This window comes from Populus trichocarpa, chromosome 1 (assembly GCF_000002775.5).
Source record: "Populus trichocarpa isolate Nisqually-1 chromosome 1, P.trichocarpa_v4.1, whole genome shotgun sequence".
Taxonomy (NCBI): Eukaryota; Viridiplantae; Streptophyta; class Magnoliopsida; order Malpighiales; family Salicaceae; genus Populus; species Populus trichocarpa.
The window spans coordinates 29,119,335-29,133,983 of NC_037285.2; the positions used below are offsets into that span (position 1 = coordinate 29,119,335).

At 35.8% G+C, this 14,649-nt stretch overlaps 4 protein-coding genes across 7 annotated transcripts; all 4 read right to left on the bottom strand.

Annotated features, from left to right (window-relative positions):
- Positions 1–630: 630 nt before the first annotated feature.
- On the bottom strand, positions 631–2,072 carry LOC18095125 (protein PSY3). The gene is made up of 2 exons (XM_006369600.3): positions 1,814–2,072; positions 631–965 (listed from the first exon to the last, which is right to left on the bottom strand). Exons 1-2 carry the CDS (start codon positions 1,896–1,898, stop codon positions 823–825), a joined length of 228 nt encoding a protein of 75 aa, XP_006369662.1. The 5' UTR covers positions 1,899–2,072; the 3' UTR covers positions 631–822.
- Positions 2,073–7,139: 5,067 nt separating this feature from the next.
- Positions 7,140–7,658, bottom strand: LOC127903864 (PHD finger-like domain-containing protein 5A). The gene has a single exon (XM_052454426.1). The coding sequence runs from the start codon at positions 7,656–7,658 to the stop codon at positions 7,326–7,328; it is 333 nt and encodes a 110-aa protein (XP_052310386.1). The 3' UTR covers positions 7,140–7,325.
- LOC7496780 (PHD finger-like domain-containing protein 5A) lies at positions 7,140–11,684 on the bottom strand. 4 transcript variants are annotated; one of them, XM_052454424.1, is made up of 3 exons: positions 11,527–11,684; positions 8,444–11,110; positions 7,140–7,623 (listed from the first exon to the last, which is right to left on the bottom strand). In XM_052454424.1, exon 2 carries the CDS (start codon positions 11,074–11,076, stop codon positions 10,744–10,746), a length of 333 nt encoding a protein of 110 aa, XP_052310384.1. In that variant the 5' UTR covers positions 11,077–11,110; positions 11,527–11,684; the 3' UTR covers positions 7,140–7,623; positions 8,444–10,743. The 4 variants fall into 4 exon arrangements, with proteins under 4 accessions (XP_052310384.1, XP_002299987.2, XP_006369663.2 ...); XM_002299951.4 differs by having other exon boundaries at positions 7,140–7,692; XM_006369601.3 differs by having other exon boundaries at positions 7,140–7,698.
- An 855-nt stretch (positions 11,685–12,539) lies between these two features.
- Positions 12,540–14,390, bottom strand: LOC7463897 (sm-like protein LSM5). The gene is made up of 4 exons (XM_002299953.4): positions 14,236–14,390; positions 14,002–14,125; positions 13,317–13,389; positions 12,540–12,770 (listed from the first exon to the last, which is right to left on the bottom strand). The coding sequence occupies exons 1-4, from the start codon at positions 14,270–14,272 to the stop codon at positions 12,738–12,740; spliced, it is 267 nt and encodes an 88-aa protein (XP_002299989.1). The 5' UTR covers positions 14,273–14,390; the 3' UTR covers positions 12,540–12,737.
- Positions 14,391–14,649: the final 259 nt, after the last annotated feature.

Below are 14,649 nucleotides of genomic sequence, written 5' to 3' on the forward strand. Positions count from 1 at the left end.
TACTTGTGATTTGATGAAGAATATTAATTGTAGGGGATTTTGTGGCCGATAACAGCACTGTATATATAGGAGAGGAATGGGATCTTTGTCGATTAACCTGTTTTAGTTTCGGTGAGTTTTTTTAGTATATCAGTTATTTTAACATGTATCAAATCTTCTTCTTCTTCTTTTCATCTACTGCTAATTACCTCATGTGGGGTTTTTTCTGCTGCTAGTCTGACTCTTCTTTGCTTTCCGATGTGGATTGTGAATTATTATTTCTTATTTTAGTTTACATAATAGAGGGCAATGTTCCCCATATTCCCTGAATCCGGCCCAACATTGAATTTCTTAGAATTTGAACTTGAGACTTGCAATTAATGATCCTTAATCTGAAGTTCGAACGACTGCCTTGCATGTCCCCTTACAGCTATGTGAAATATTATTTTGTCGTCAACATATCCCCTTTGGGATCATATATGAATATAGAAATAATGTTTGATAGCACAACATTCCACACAGAAGAGATTAATTCGTATCATGCCTTCGCATACGAAAAATCTTAAATAATTCTTGAAAATAATGGTTTACCGCACCGAAGAACGTGAACCCATGCTGAAGCTATATATGCACTTGACATGCCACAGCAACTTGAAATTAAGAAAGATGACGATTATTAATCAAGGAAGCTAAGGCGCCTTAGAGAATACATGTTTAGCTGGCAAATGAGTATAAATCAGCTACCTTGAAGTACAAAACGTGAGCCGGTGTTATTAATTTATTCAATATATATTTAGGTTATAGTATCCAAAATATTAGATAAAGAAAGCATCACAGAATCTCTCAGCCTTTACGGCCACCGCCGCTGCCACCCCAATTCTTGTTTCTTTGTGAAGGATCGTGCCCACGGTTTGCTATTGGGTCACCGTAATCGTTCAGTGTAATCTTCAAGGACCTCCCCTTTATAGCCAAGGCCATTTCGTTATCTGCATGCACAATAACACATTTAATTATTGGAAACCTTTAAGTCAACACCAGACCCATGGTTTAAATCACTAAAAACAAATTCTCTTCATTTCCCAGACTTGTATCGGCCTAAATGAAATCAACTTGTTATAATAATACTATAATAGTTGTTATTATCATGTGTCCTCTGTGTGGTGCGGTAAGAAAAAAACTAATGATGTTGTCTCTTACGGAAGTGCTGTGAGATAAGTGGAGTAATATAATGATAATAGCTAATAAATATTAAGCAGGAACATGTATCGATGCAGAGCAGACCATGCACACAGAATCTAGCTGGCCTATTGCACACATTACAATAATAACAATCTTATTAACCATAGATTAAGACGTAAAAAACAGGCATCCCATTGATTTAATTTCCTGGAATCTGAGTTGCACTGGACTTGATTAACTCCTCTGTTCAACTTAAACACAAGGAAAGTCTTGGGAGCTTCTCTGCATGCTAAGGAACAGCAATTCGATTCATGGCTCTAAATCTTATATGCGCATGTATACACGCATCACCACACTTGACACTACAAACTGGACCCTTTAGTGTAGCAACAGAAAATCTTGCTTCTGTAAGGACTTTCATAGCTAAAGAGTGAAGAAACCTTAGCTAGCTAGCCAAAAGGGTCATATCCTGATATCGTGATATCAGGTAAAGCGATGACAGGATCATGCAATTGTCAAGAAAGTTTGGACCAGATGTGGAAAGAAACTCTCCAACCGGAGACAATATATATCTTTGATTTTAACCAGGAGCGTTGTAACGATCGATGACCCGTAGTATGTACGCTCTATAACCAATAAAACAGAAGAAACATACCTGAGAATGAAATGGTGTTTCGAGCTGAAGATGTTACAGCAAAGACAAGCAGGAGACACAAACACAAGCGAACTCCAAATGCCATCTCTCGCCTCTCTCTCTCTCTCTCGAGTTGATGCTGAAACTACTAGTGACTGCAAAATGGCAAGTTGACAACGCTCTCTATTTATAGAACAACGAATCTTGCGAGGATGCCACGTGGCAGATAATGAATGCTAATGAGAGTTGACGTTTTAAAAATCGTCGGATCCCACTTTTTGATATCTGTAGTGGGTGCATCGGAGCCGTTCAGGTTTTGGTCAATGGGGTTGCTGTCGCTTCCTTTACCAAATAAATAAGAGGCTTTGCTTGCTTTTTACAGTCAATTTTCCAATTATGATTTTATTTTGCATTTTCCATTTCACCAAAATATATATATATATATATATATATATCCATCATGAAATAATAGATAAAAATAAAAGTAAGACTGCACATAAACAGATTATATAAAAGATATCTATTACATGAACATATTGAAAGCAAGAATTCCTGCATAATACCGGTACTGATCCCATGTATTTATACTCTTATTCTTTTTGTCTTGTATAGAGAAGTCTTAATAACAAAGTGATATATTGCGTGGATGATTATGATTTATTTATAAATACTCTAATCTCAATGCAGACGGTTTATTTTATTGGATCTGAAAAACAGATTTAGTATCGATAAACGAAAATTGTAAAATACAATTAACATAATTATCATTCAATGGCAATTAGTATAACACACATCAATGAACATTTGGTTAATTCCGTGACTTAATTACAGGTATAATATAACTAATATATAACTGATTTCATAGTATTTCCATAATTGGATGTTTATTATACCTCAAATCACTGCTGCAATGGCGTTCTTCTCTTCGAGCTCCCACGTATCCCTCATGCCTACTACTTATGAAAGCAACCATATATAATGGTTTCGTGCATGCAATGTAGCTTGTCAGTGCTATGACGCTTGGCATGGAATAAACAAGGTGCTTGTGTTGAGATTAAAGTCCTAACCTCACATTAAAAACTAATTCTTCGTGCATTGTTGACTTGGCTCCGTGATGTCGACAGCATTTTGACTGCACACACACAGCTCGGTTCGTATATTATTTCTTTTTTTAGTAACATCGGGGCCTGAACTCACAATTCATTCCATGAAGTACAGCTTGCTTATTTAATCGTAGCTGAGCAGTATGGAGCACTAAAATGTGCACTGAAGAGACCATCAAGCACCAAAACACATCTATCTATAACCACATGAAGCCAAAAGCATCAACCAGTCATACAATCTTATCTGAAATCATATGCATAGGAAAAAGATAGTATCTGAGATACGTTTTGAAAATCTGCAAAGAGAGGTCCATGGTTGTCAAACTTGCAAGTTGGCTCGTAAAATTGTATAATTTTATGAGTTAACATAGATATAACATGTGAAATTGGATAAAAAAAACTCAAAAACCAGTAAACTCGGTCAAATTTGATTAAAATCGGACTGAATTTACCGAGTTTGATAAAATTAACAAAAATTATTGACTCTTCTGAGTCCTCTCCTCTCCATCCCATTTGTCTCATGAAAATTTCCCTTTTTCCTTTTCCCAAATCTCACATTCTTTGATTCTCAAATCTCAACCCTAGCAGTAGCAGACTAACACCAGCAACGCCTGGGATTGCATCTTCATTTGCAAAGTCTCTTAGTGCAGCCCCCTCACCTTCTCGTCCAGCTGGCCTTGGGCGTGCTACACCACTATTGGAACCTGCACCCAGGGCAACCTCCCAACTTCGTGCTAATGGAACTGTTTCTCATACGCAATCCCAACAGATTGAAGATCCTACAAACAGGGAATCAGAAGAGTTTGATGAGACGCGTGAAAAACTTCAGATGATCAGGGTGAAATTTTTACGGCTTGCACATAGACTTGGACAGACTCCCCATAATGTTGTTGTTACACAGGTTTTATACAGACTGGGATTAGCTGAGCAGCTGCGAGGTAGAAATGGTGGTCGTGTTGCTGGTTTTGATCGTACCAGTGCCATGGCAGAGCATCTTGAGGCTACCGGGCAGGAACCCCTTGATTTCTCTTGTACAATTATGGTTCTTTGAAAGATAGGTGTTGGTGAAAGTGCCATTATCTTCCTCTTTATTGCAATTCCCACGAGCAGGAAAAGCTGAATTTCCAAAACCAAAAGTAAGGGAAACAAAGACCCAACTCTCTCAACCATAAATTATGCCCTTGTTTTATATATGTTCATCGCTTTTTAACTGCTTCTTTTTTATGGGTGTATATATATACTGGGTTCGTATCATGATAAAAACGGATTGGGAGTATCATCAGTTTGTCTGCTCGTAAAATAATGACTGATCTCTATGCAAACTAGCATAGTTATTTCTCTAATATCAAACATGATGAACTAATTTGAGCCTTATGCTTTAGTTTTGTGAGTTCTTTATACATGCTTTCATAACTCAAATGTTTGAATTGATTAAAGGTTTGATTTGAGTTGGTTCTTGAATTGCTTTTACACCAGCAGATTATTTGTTTTAGATTTGTTAATTATTCGTTAATAAAAAATTGCTTAAATTATGTTTGAATTTATATATCAATCATATATTTTAAGGTATTTAAATTATGCATGAATTTTTATTTGAACAGTACATTTTAAGGTGATTGAATTCTATATAAAAAAAAAATCTTTATGATTTTATAATTTTACAATCCGAACTTATTTTATATTTTTCATGTTAAAAATACGTTTTTGACAACATTAAAGAGGTAAACAAAGCGCTAGAAAGTTCTTGCACAGATGCTTGCATAACTTGTTCCCCCCTTCATGGTATTTTTAGCAACGGTACGTATTCGAGACTTCAATAAGCTTACATTTGTACAAGAACTTGTAACATTACCTTTGCCGACCAAAATCAGCATGGTTTTAAAGGCCAGAATGGTTAAACAGATATATATGTGTAGAATGTCACATTGTCCTACGGTGAGACTTAGTCCAACAGAAGATCCGACATGCATTTTAGGGTGCTGGTTCAGTTAGCATGGGGTTTATCATCTCATGTTAGAATCCCATGGGAGGCGGCTTCACTAAATAACCCAAAAAAAAATGTCGTCACCGTTAAAACAAAAAAAGAAAGAAAAGAAAAGCAGAAATAAGGCATTTCTCATCCGCAAAAGCATTTCACATCTACGTATAGTCATCAAGAATTGGACTATTCGCGTAAAACTACAAGCCCCTCTATTGCATGCCCGATAATTAGAGCTGAATATTTTTGGTTTGTTCCAGTTTTGGATCAAAATAAATAACTAAATTAAATTTTTTTAAGTTTTTGAATTGAACCGAATCGAAAACCAATTCAAACTGATTAATTTAGGTTCGATTTGGTTCGATTTTTTTCCCTTCCAGACCGGTTCAAACCGAAATGCAGTGCCAAGATGTCATCCTCTAAGAATCAACGTTCTCGTTGTTACAACTTCTTGCAAAGGAAAACATAATTGAAAAAAACAGTATTAGTTCTTAGCAATCATTGCTTTGATTTTTCTGGACACTCTTTAGCTTCTAGACCCGAAATAATCCCTCTCAGACAATCGATGTGGGATCTTTTTATGCCGTGACCCATGAAGAAGAATCAAGTAAATCAATGAAAGAATCATTAGCAATTCACCTCTGACATGGCAAGTTTGAGACATGAGAGACAGAAAGCATGGAAGATTAGAAGAGAAGAAGACAAATTTTACTTAAATGTTGAAAAGAAATATTAAAGTTTTACTTGTAATTAGTTACTTTTTCTTTACGTTGAGAGATGATGAGAGACAGAGAGAGTATGGAAGTTGTGAATGAAAAGGACCCTTCAAATTATGAAAGCATTCAAAGAGTTAATGGGAGGGGAGGGGGCAGCTATGTGAAAGGGAAAGAAATGATAAATGATCTGCTAGGGTTGTTGGCTAATGGGAGGGAGAAGGCGGCCCGCAACTTGGTTTATATTTTTTTTCATTTTTAAACCGAACCGATTTGGTTCGGTTCGGGTTGGCCGGTTTAGGCACACCAAAACTAAAAATCAAACTGGATATTTTTCTAAATATTTTAACTAGTTCAATCAATTTTTTTTACTGGTTCAGTTTTTTCTGGTTAATATTTTTTTAATTTTTTCAATTAAATTAATTTTTTTGATTTTTTTAATCACTCGTAATCATGACACTCTGCAATGTCTTGAAGGGATGACAGCGGTGGTATAACAGTGAATGGCGGAATGGATGTATGTTTCTGTGCCAAGGTCAATATATTCGTGCAAGATCAATTCTCTCTGCCCCACTAGCAAGAAATGCGTCATCTGATTAGAGCCAAGACTAGTGGCACTACCATCATGTAGTGCAGTCACAAAACCAGAAGTACACTCGCAGTGACTGCCATCTGATCAGTTTGGTGCGTTTTTATTTGGAGAATAGATGTTTTTAAAAGTATTTTTTATTTATAAATATATTAAAATAATATTTTTATTTTTAAAAAATTATTTTTAAATTAACTCATTAAAATAATCTAAATAAAATAAATAAAAAAAATTTAAATTTTTTTTACAACGCTTTTAAAACAAAAAAAACATAAAAATTAACGAGCAATGGTGAAAAACGAAAAGTTTCAACTTCCACAACTAGGAAAAACAGAAGGCTCTCTGCCTACGCATCAACGATCAAAGCAAATAAATGGAGTTGAAATTTGGTTTCTATAATGATTCCTGTCCTTTACAGTCAACAATCCTGCTCTTGCCTTTTCGCTGGTTTATGATACAGGCATTGAGGACCGTAAATGTTGCTGGGAGACAACCAAAAAGCTTGATCCAGAAAAGACTCATGCCACCAGCAATGTAGTTGTCATAGTCTAAATTCTAATCGAAGTTGGCCAGAAATTACATATCCTAACGCTCCTGCTTCCCTGAACATGATCACCTGGGAGGATAATATTAAGCAAACAGTAATGGCAATACTAGCAACATTTATGTCTACAGAAGGCGAGACAACTAGTAGGACGTAATAAACACAACCTAATCTACAGAAAAAACATAATATTAACCCGTTGAGGTCCAGTTAAGAAAATAATACTACTCACAACTCAGAGCCAAAAACAGAAGTTCACGTTATCAACTTGAACAAAAGCTAATACAAGTGAATTCGATTAGACATACTGCTAGGACAGAGGAGCAGAAATATTTGCCAGCATGCTTAGAAATAAGTCGAAGTTAATAATTAGATTATAAACAGCAAGCGAAAATTCATGAAATCACAAAAGACTAGACATTGCTCCAATACAATCCAAGTCCATTGCATTAAGAAACAACTTCACTTCAGTAATCAATATTGTTTTCAACACAACTAGAGGTAATATCAGCAGATACAATCTCAAGACCTAAAAAACTGTTTCAACATTTTAGATTGCGGGCACCAGATAGGAAAAAAGGCACTACAGATGTCATCCACTGCTCATCATCTTTTCTTAAAACCATATTTCTTACGTTCATAGAACAGATCTGTTTTGGCACTCCCTAAATTAACAATTTTTGGACACCCATCCCTATCCTTCTCCTGCTGAGTGCACTCTTTGCAGTAGTAGGCATCAGAGATTCCCACTCCTCCGCAAATAACACATCGACCTTGGAAGGATCCGTAGTTGCACTCATCACAAACTCGCACAAGTGTGCAAGGACGCACATAGGAGTCGCAGATTACACATTTTCCATCACACTTCTCACAAAGGCGTCCAATAGCAATTCCTGGCTGCTTCCTGCACATAATCAAATCAGGATGATGCTTGGCCATGATCTCTTCAAGATCTTAGAGTTACTGCGTGTACCTGTGACTACCACAATGTAAATGGACGTCAAAGCATGGGGTATATTGCATTTGGTAAAAACGAAAATCACCCTCATATTCATAACAAAAATAAACTATATATTCACAGGGAGAAAACTGACAGCATCAAACAAAACATCCTCTTTCGTTGTTCTGAGATTAACCGGAGAATTTCCACAACTCATATCGGCATATAAAATGCAAACTAAATCAAAAATAAAAAAGCAAAATGAATAAAATTTCAAATGGACATCCTAAAACAATAGACCCCATACCTATATACTCAAGCAGTCATGCTAACTTTTTAGCATCAGCTACAACCAGAAGCAACAGATTACATTCTATGACCTTAAATTACAAAAGCAGATCCAAGCTTTTCCGTTGCAGGAGCTATCAGGCTAGTGAAGCTAGTGCCAGTTTTCAGGTTCAAACCTAACTAAACTATCATTCTAATTAAATTGAACAAGCTAATATTTGATTCAGGACATGAAGATTGGAACTCTCAGCTTTTCAAGAAAGAAGCTTAAGATGACATCAAGATCCTCTTTTATTATGACAAGTTGCTCCTATGGAAACCCAAAAACTCCAAGCTTGTAATTAAAACCAATAAGTACCAAACCAGCTTATAAATTAACGAAACCGAGCACACCAAATACTGAAATATCAAGAGTGATACGGAAAACCCACCAAAAGAAGCTTTAGATAAACCAAAAATTAAATGTAAGAACATTGATGAGTAGGAAGACGCGTACCTGCTGGAATCGATTTGAGACTCTGTTGCTTCTCTTTCAGCAGAGAGAGGGAAACCTGGAGAAAGGAGCTTTCGATAATTTTGCTAGGAGTCTTTCTGGATGGGCTCGTAAGAGAACAATCGAGGCACGACACGAGGTTAGGATTCTAAGAGCCCGTTTGATACGGTATTATGATAGCGGTTTTCTCCAAATATATTTTTATTTGAAAATATATAAAAATAATATTTTTTATTTTTTAAATTTTATTTTTAATATTAATGAATTAAAATAATATTAAAATATTAAAAAATAATTTAAAAAAGAAAAAATTTTTAATAATACTTTTAAACCACGAAAATAAATAGTCAAACCAAGAACAAAACTCACCGAGTTATCATTGATGTCCACCCAAATAATACAATGTGGTATTGTGGTAATGATTTGTCGGCGAGTTTGAAGATTTAAACTACTAGTCGTTTCCAATTTGTTAAGAAAGGAACACTAGGGAGTTCAAGGATTCTAGAAATTTTGAAATTATTAGGTTTTTGTCTTTTCTTGATAAATATTTTTCCTTCTATAAAAAGAATATAATAAATCTTATTACTATAATTTTTCTCTCTCTGTCTTCTTGCTAAGGTAATAATTAAAACTGAAATCTTTAAATTAATGTGTTTTTGTATATATATATTTTTTATTAATATGGATATCCGGGTTAGTTTGCGTGTACCTTTACTAATCTTACGGGCTTGAAGTTAACGACCATGTAAGTCTTTAGTGACCATTATATTAATAACCACATGACTCAAACCTAAAATTACAGAAAAAACAAACTTCTTAATCACAAGCTTTTATTACTAGTTATTTTTCGTGTTTTTAGTATGTGGTAATTAATATTCATTTCGTGGGACAAAAAAGTTAAAATCTTCATCTACGTATATAAAATCTAGCAGTACATGAGCCTATGTTTGACCCTTTTTTAGCTCTGATTAATCTATTTATATTCGCTTAAAAAACAAATTATTTTCTTCATGCCTGTGTTCCTCTCATCTGTAAACTGTATTAGCGACTAATGATGCATTCCTCCTATAATTTTTGCTTGTTTTCACACTCCAGTCATGAAGAGTCTCCCATTTATATGGAACAATCTCCTCATCCCTATTTGTCATTATAACTTGCCCTTATTTTCTAAAAAAGCAAACAATATATACACAAATCAAGGCAGGAAATGCAACAAAGTGATCTTGTGATTGTGGATTGTTGCGGGCACTATGTGAGAAGCTACAAAATGATGCTAAACACCTTGGATTAGAGATAAACCATCTGGAAGATTTGCTGGTTAGTAAATTGCACCTGGAGAAAAAGGATAAACGAAAAGGGCATCTGCTGTACTGTCCTTGCTTTAGATTCTGGGCACTCTATAGCTATGCTCACAGAGTAAATTCTGGACGATGGAGAGAGAAAGAAGAAGGCACTGATTCTAATCACCCGTGGTTTGCAGAAATTGAAGAGGACAGAACAATGACATCAGAATAGCTTGTCGACGGCCATGTTGAATGGACGAGTGATTAACTGGACATTATACTATAAACCAAACCTTAAAAATCATTGCTTTGGTCATTGGTTGGCTTCGAATGTGAAGCTCGACTGCAGAATGTTACCTCATGTTTTACAATCCAAATACCAACCAAATTAATCACGAATAAGATTCTTAAAAAAACATTCATCTTATGTTAGCCAGCAGAAGATCTCTTGGATATGAAAGTCGGCACAGGTAAGTAGTTTGGCCCTGAAATCAGTGTTAGTCCTGCTGCCTAGAGTACTCACTATTCCTCCACCGCAGGATATGGAATTGTTCTACAGCAACTTTTTAATAACTGAATGGACAAGCATCAGAAAACCTCTATTATCATCAGGTACCTCAACGATTACTTTGGGAGACCGTAAAGCTAAAGCGTGTCTTCACCTCAACAATGAGAAAATCAAACTTTCAACATCGGATATCTCGATTCATCTAGCCACTTCTAAGGACTACCCTTCAAACAACCGAGAAAATGAGGAGCAGGTAAAATACATGAAAGCTTCCAACAGTTTGTAGCCAAAACTAAATTCACATCTCACACAATCCAAGTTCATTAGACCATAAAACACCGGGTTTGAAGTAGTCAGACAATAAAAGGAGGAGAATACTGGACATTGTTATGGTACAACCCAAGTCCATTAGATCAATAGCGTTTCACAATGACTGGCAGTGACATTTGGGCTCGCCGAATTCTGGTGAACAATGGCAGAAAAAAAACACTACAGGTGAAACCCATTGCTTATCATCTTTTCTTAAAACCATATTTCTTGCGTTCATAGAACAGATCCGTCTTGGCACTCCCTAAATTGACGATCTTGGGACATCCATCCCTATCTTTCTCCAACTGGGTGCACTCTTTGCAATAGTAAGCATCGGAGATTCCCACTCCTCCACAAATAACACATCGACCTTGGAAGGATCCATAATTGCACTCATCACAGATTCGCACAAGCGTGCAGGGGCGCACATAGGAGTCGCAGATTACACATTTCCCATCATCCTTTTCACAGAGTCGTCCAATGGCAATTCCAGGTTGCTTCCTGCACATAATCAAATCAGGATGATGCTTTGCCATGTTGCTTTCCACAAAGCCCTGGTTCCCTCCACACCTATAACCAACCAAAAGAAAAAGAAAAAAAAATACAACACACTGAGAGCATTGCAAAAACCTTGTCATTTACGATATTGCAAGAAACTATTCATCACAACTAAGAGCAAACCAACTCCTAAGATGTTTCTGAGATAAACTAGGACTTTTTTATTGAAAAATAATAAAAGAGCATGACGACTTCCCACTTTACATACATCAAGTTTAGAAAATGCCCATCCTTGTGTGAATATTTTAGTGTAAGATTTGATCCAAAATGATATTGACTTTCCAGTTTTCCAATTCCATAACAACCAAATAAAAAAAAATTAAAAGGCGGAATCAAAAGTTAAGCAATCCAAGAGCCTAAAACACACAGAAAAGAAAACAATGAAAACGAATGATAAATTAAGGGTGAGAAAGAGAGGTTGACCTGACCTTAGCTGTTGAATGAAATTGCAGACTTGGGTTCGGCAGATTGGAACAAAGAGAAGAACGGACTCTACATGTATATATATAAATTATTAAATAAATGTATAGGCTTATACGAGAACAAAAGACAGAGACGTTTCAAGAATCCAGTCCATTAGCACGGACATGCAGGCTTGTCCTAATATTGGGCTATCAATACATCTGAGCCCATACTCACAGCTCACTCACGGTCACGGTTCCAAAATCTTATCTCGAGTCAGGATTCGGATTGCAATTCCAATTCCAAGTCCCAGTTTCTCGGTCTTCTGACCTTTGTGCTACTGCTACTCCAAGTCTCATTCCTTCACTTCAAGATATGGAACAGTGTTGTTTAACCTCTTCACCTTCAGATCAAACACTCGAATGGTTTGCTTTTTCAGAAACTATCCAAGTCAGAAATTTGTCGATGCCATAAGATTTATACTATTCACACTGCGTGATTCTTTTTGTTTAATTATGGACCATTATAAACTAGTCCTCCCACCGTTGCCTTCAATGATACTTGAACTACTTGTGCATCATCAGCTGTGCAGGTTCGGCTAGCCTCTAAAAGTAACCAAGGAAAAAGTAGGAGGGTGAAGCCCCAAAGAAAATCTACCATATTTAACGTTCAGATCAAAACTCTGAATTATTTTTTTTTATTAAAAAAAACATATTAACCCAAGTTAATCTGCACAATCCATAACCCAAGCTTTGCGATGAATCAATATTGACCTAAGTTAATCTGACATGAACAAGCTGATAGCTTAAAATCATGGCATCGCAATCAATGATTTCTAAAATCATAATCTCTGAATATCCACCAGTGGGAGGGCTCTCCAGTTCAGCCTCAAGTGTTCAACCTGTTTCTTATCTCCTTGGTTCACCATTTCTCCTGCCATCTCTGATAACCATTCTAGATCCTAGTAATATAGCTAGACTTGGAGTTGAATTAGTCTTAGACAAGCAATCCAGAAGTAGATAAGGAAAGAAAAAGGCAATGAACTCTGAATCTACCAGTATTATCATTAGAATAAAGACAATAATTTCATCCACCATAATACTTCAACTACATTCCTAAAGAAAAATGGAAAGATAGAAATGGAATTCTTAACAGATGCGCCTCTCGGTAAAACAGAGAAGGTATCTGCCTCAATTACATTACAAGGAAAATGAAGTTATGCAGACATCCACTGCTTTCATTCTGGATCAGGGGAACCACCAGGAACCAGCTGTATTGCAAACCAGATATTAGAAAAAGATCCAAATCTAAAGAACTAGATTTTTCTTTAATCTGTATATTTCTCACATCTGACCATAACAAAGTAAAACACATACTTGAAGTAATTATGCAGAAAGCTATTAGAAATCAGAGTTTCCATTCTATTTGCAGTAATTGATGTTTAGAGAGCACCTAAAGTTGTAGCAAGCTTTGGCCTCTAAAACTTATTCGTGTATTAGGCTTTACCCTATCAGTCTCATTTGATAATGAAACCTTCATTCATCAAAAAAAGTAAAACACCTGCTAGACATTGTGATTCCTTATTCCAGGATCCCAAAAGTGCACGGTGATTACTCACCCGGATCAAAAATAAAATCATAAGACACAAGTACAAAGAAAAGCCCTCGATTATCGACAGATTATATTGTTCAAAGTTTTGCCGAATGGCCCCAAACATAGATCCAAAAAATTCATAATTTGCTTTACACATGAACAATGAACAGAACTAATCTCTGATGGGCTTTGTAAAGATGCGTCATAGGTATGATTTACTTACAATGGCAATGTTATTTCCATTCAGCAATATCTGATCAAGCTTGGTAATCCGTCGCCCTTCAGCCGTGATTTCACTGTCGTATCAATAAAGAAGCAGAAACAAGCAAAACCATCTTTCAGCATTCGATCATAATGGATGATGATATAGTCACTTTGCCAAAAAGAAAACAATCTAATCTCCAAACGAAGTAACTCCCCCAATGATTTGCAATAATGAGAATTCAGACAATATGTAAAGCCAAAACGAAAAAAACAACCATAAAACTGGATCACTCAGCCACCCTCAAGCTATAAACATTACCCAAAGTAAAACATCAATCCCTTGATATCATGGATGGCCACCCCACATACACTTTTGTTTCAAGATTTTGTTTCAACTTGAAATAATAATAATAATAGTAAAGAGCAAATGAATATTTGATAACCGAGTTTTACACCAACACATAAATATCTAGCTCAATATATTAACGAGCAATCAACAACAATGAAGCCGGCAGTCTCAAAGAAGCTAGTCCAATAACCTGTCCTCGTAAAAGAGAGCAGCTTAAAAACCCAAGTCAATAAAACACTCAAATTAAAGTACGTGGATTTATACTTGTATGTACTCGCTTAAAACCCTAAAATTTCAAGAAAATAAAAAACAAGCAGCGATGAAAATCAGAGAAATAGTGTTTATTACTACATACTATTCAGTAACGTCTTCAAGGACCATGTTGACATAGACATCAAATCCCCTCAGAGTACCGACAAGCTCCTTGTCTCCTTTCATTATCACCCATATTTTCGACCCTATGCACCTGTCTATTAGCTCTGTTTTCAAGAGAGAGAGAACAAAACCAAAATCACCACTTTTTTTTTCCTGTTTGAAGTTGTTATCAAGAAAATAAACAAGAGTGAGAAGAAAGAAATATGTAGCTGACCTGACGGGAGGAGCTGCGAGGGATTGGTGTTGGCCATCAGCACAGCTTCAGCGTTAAACAGTGAGGGCAATTGAGTGTGGGCAGCTTCATCAATTTAAAGTGCTATTGTCCCAGGTAAGAGATGACCTGTCGTTTTTTGGGAAACCTAAATCCAGTCCCATACCAATATTTTTCATTCCAAATTCAGTCCTAAACTTATAGATTTTTTCAATGTGATCCAAACTGTTCAAAAATAATCTCTACCAGGTGTTTCTTCTATTAATGTTCATCCATATTTTTATCAAAATGTCTTCGAATTTATGTCATTGTAGTGCGTTCAATATATATATTACATAAAAAAAAAATTAGTGTTCTTTAACTTTATGGTTAAATTTTCTTCAAATCAAAATCATTTTAGTGCATAAAATATGCACA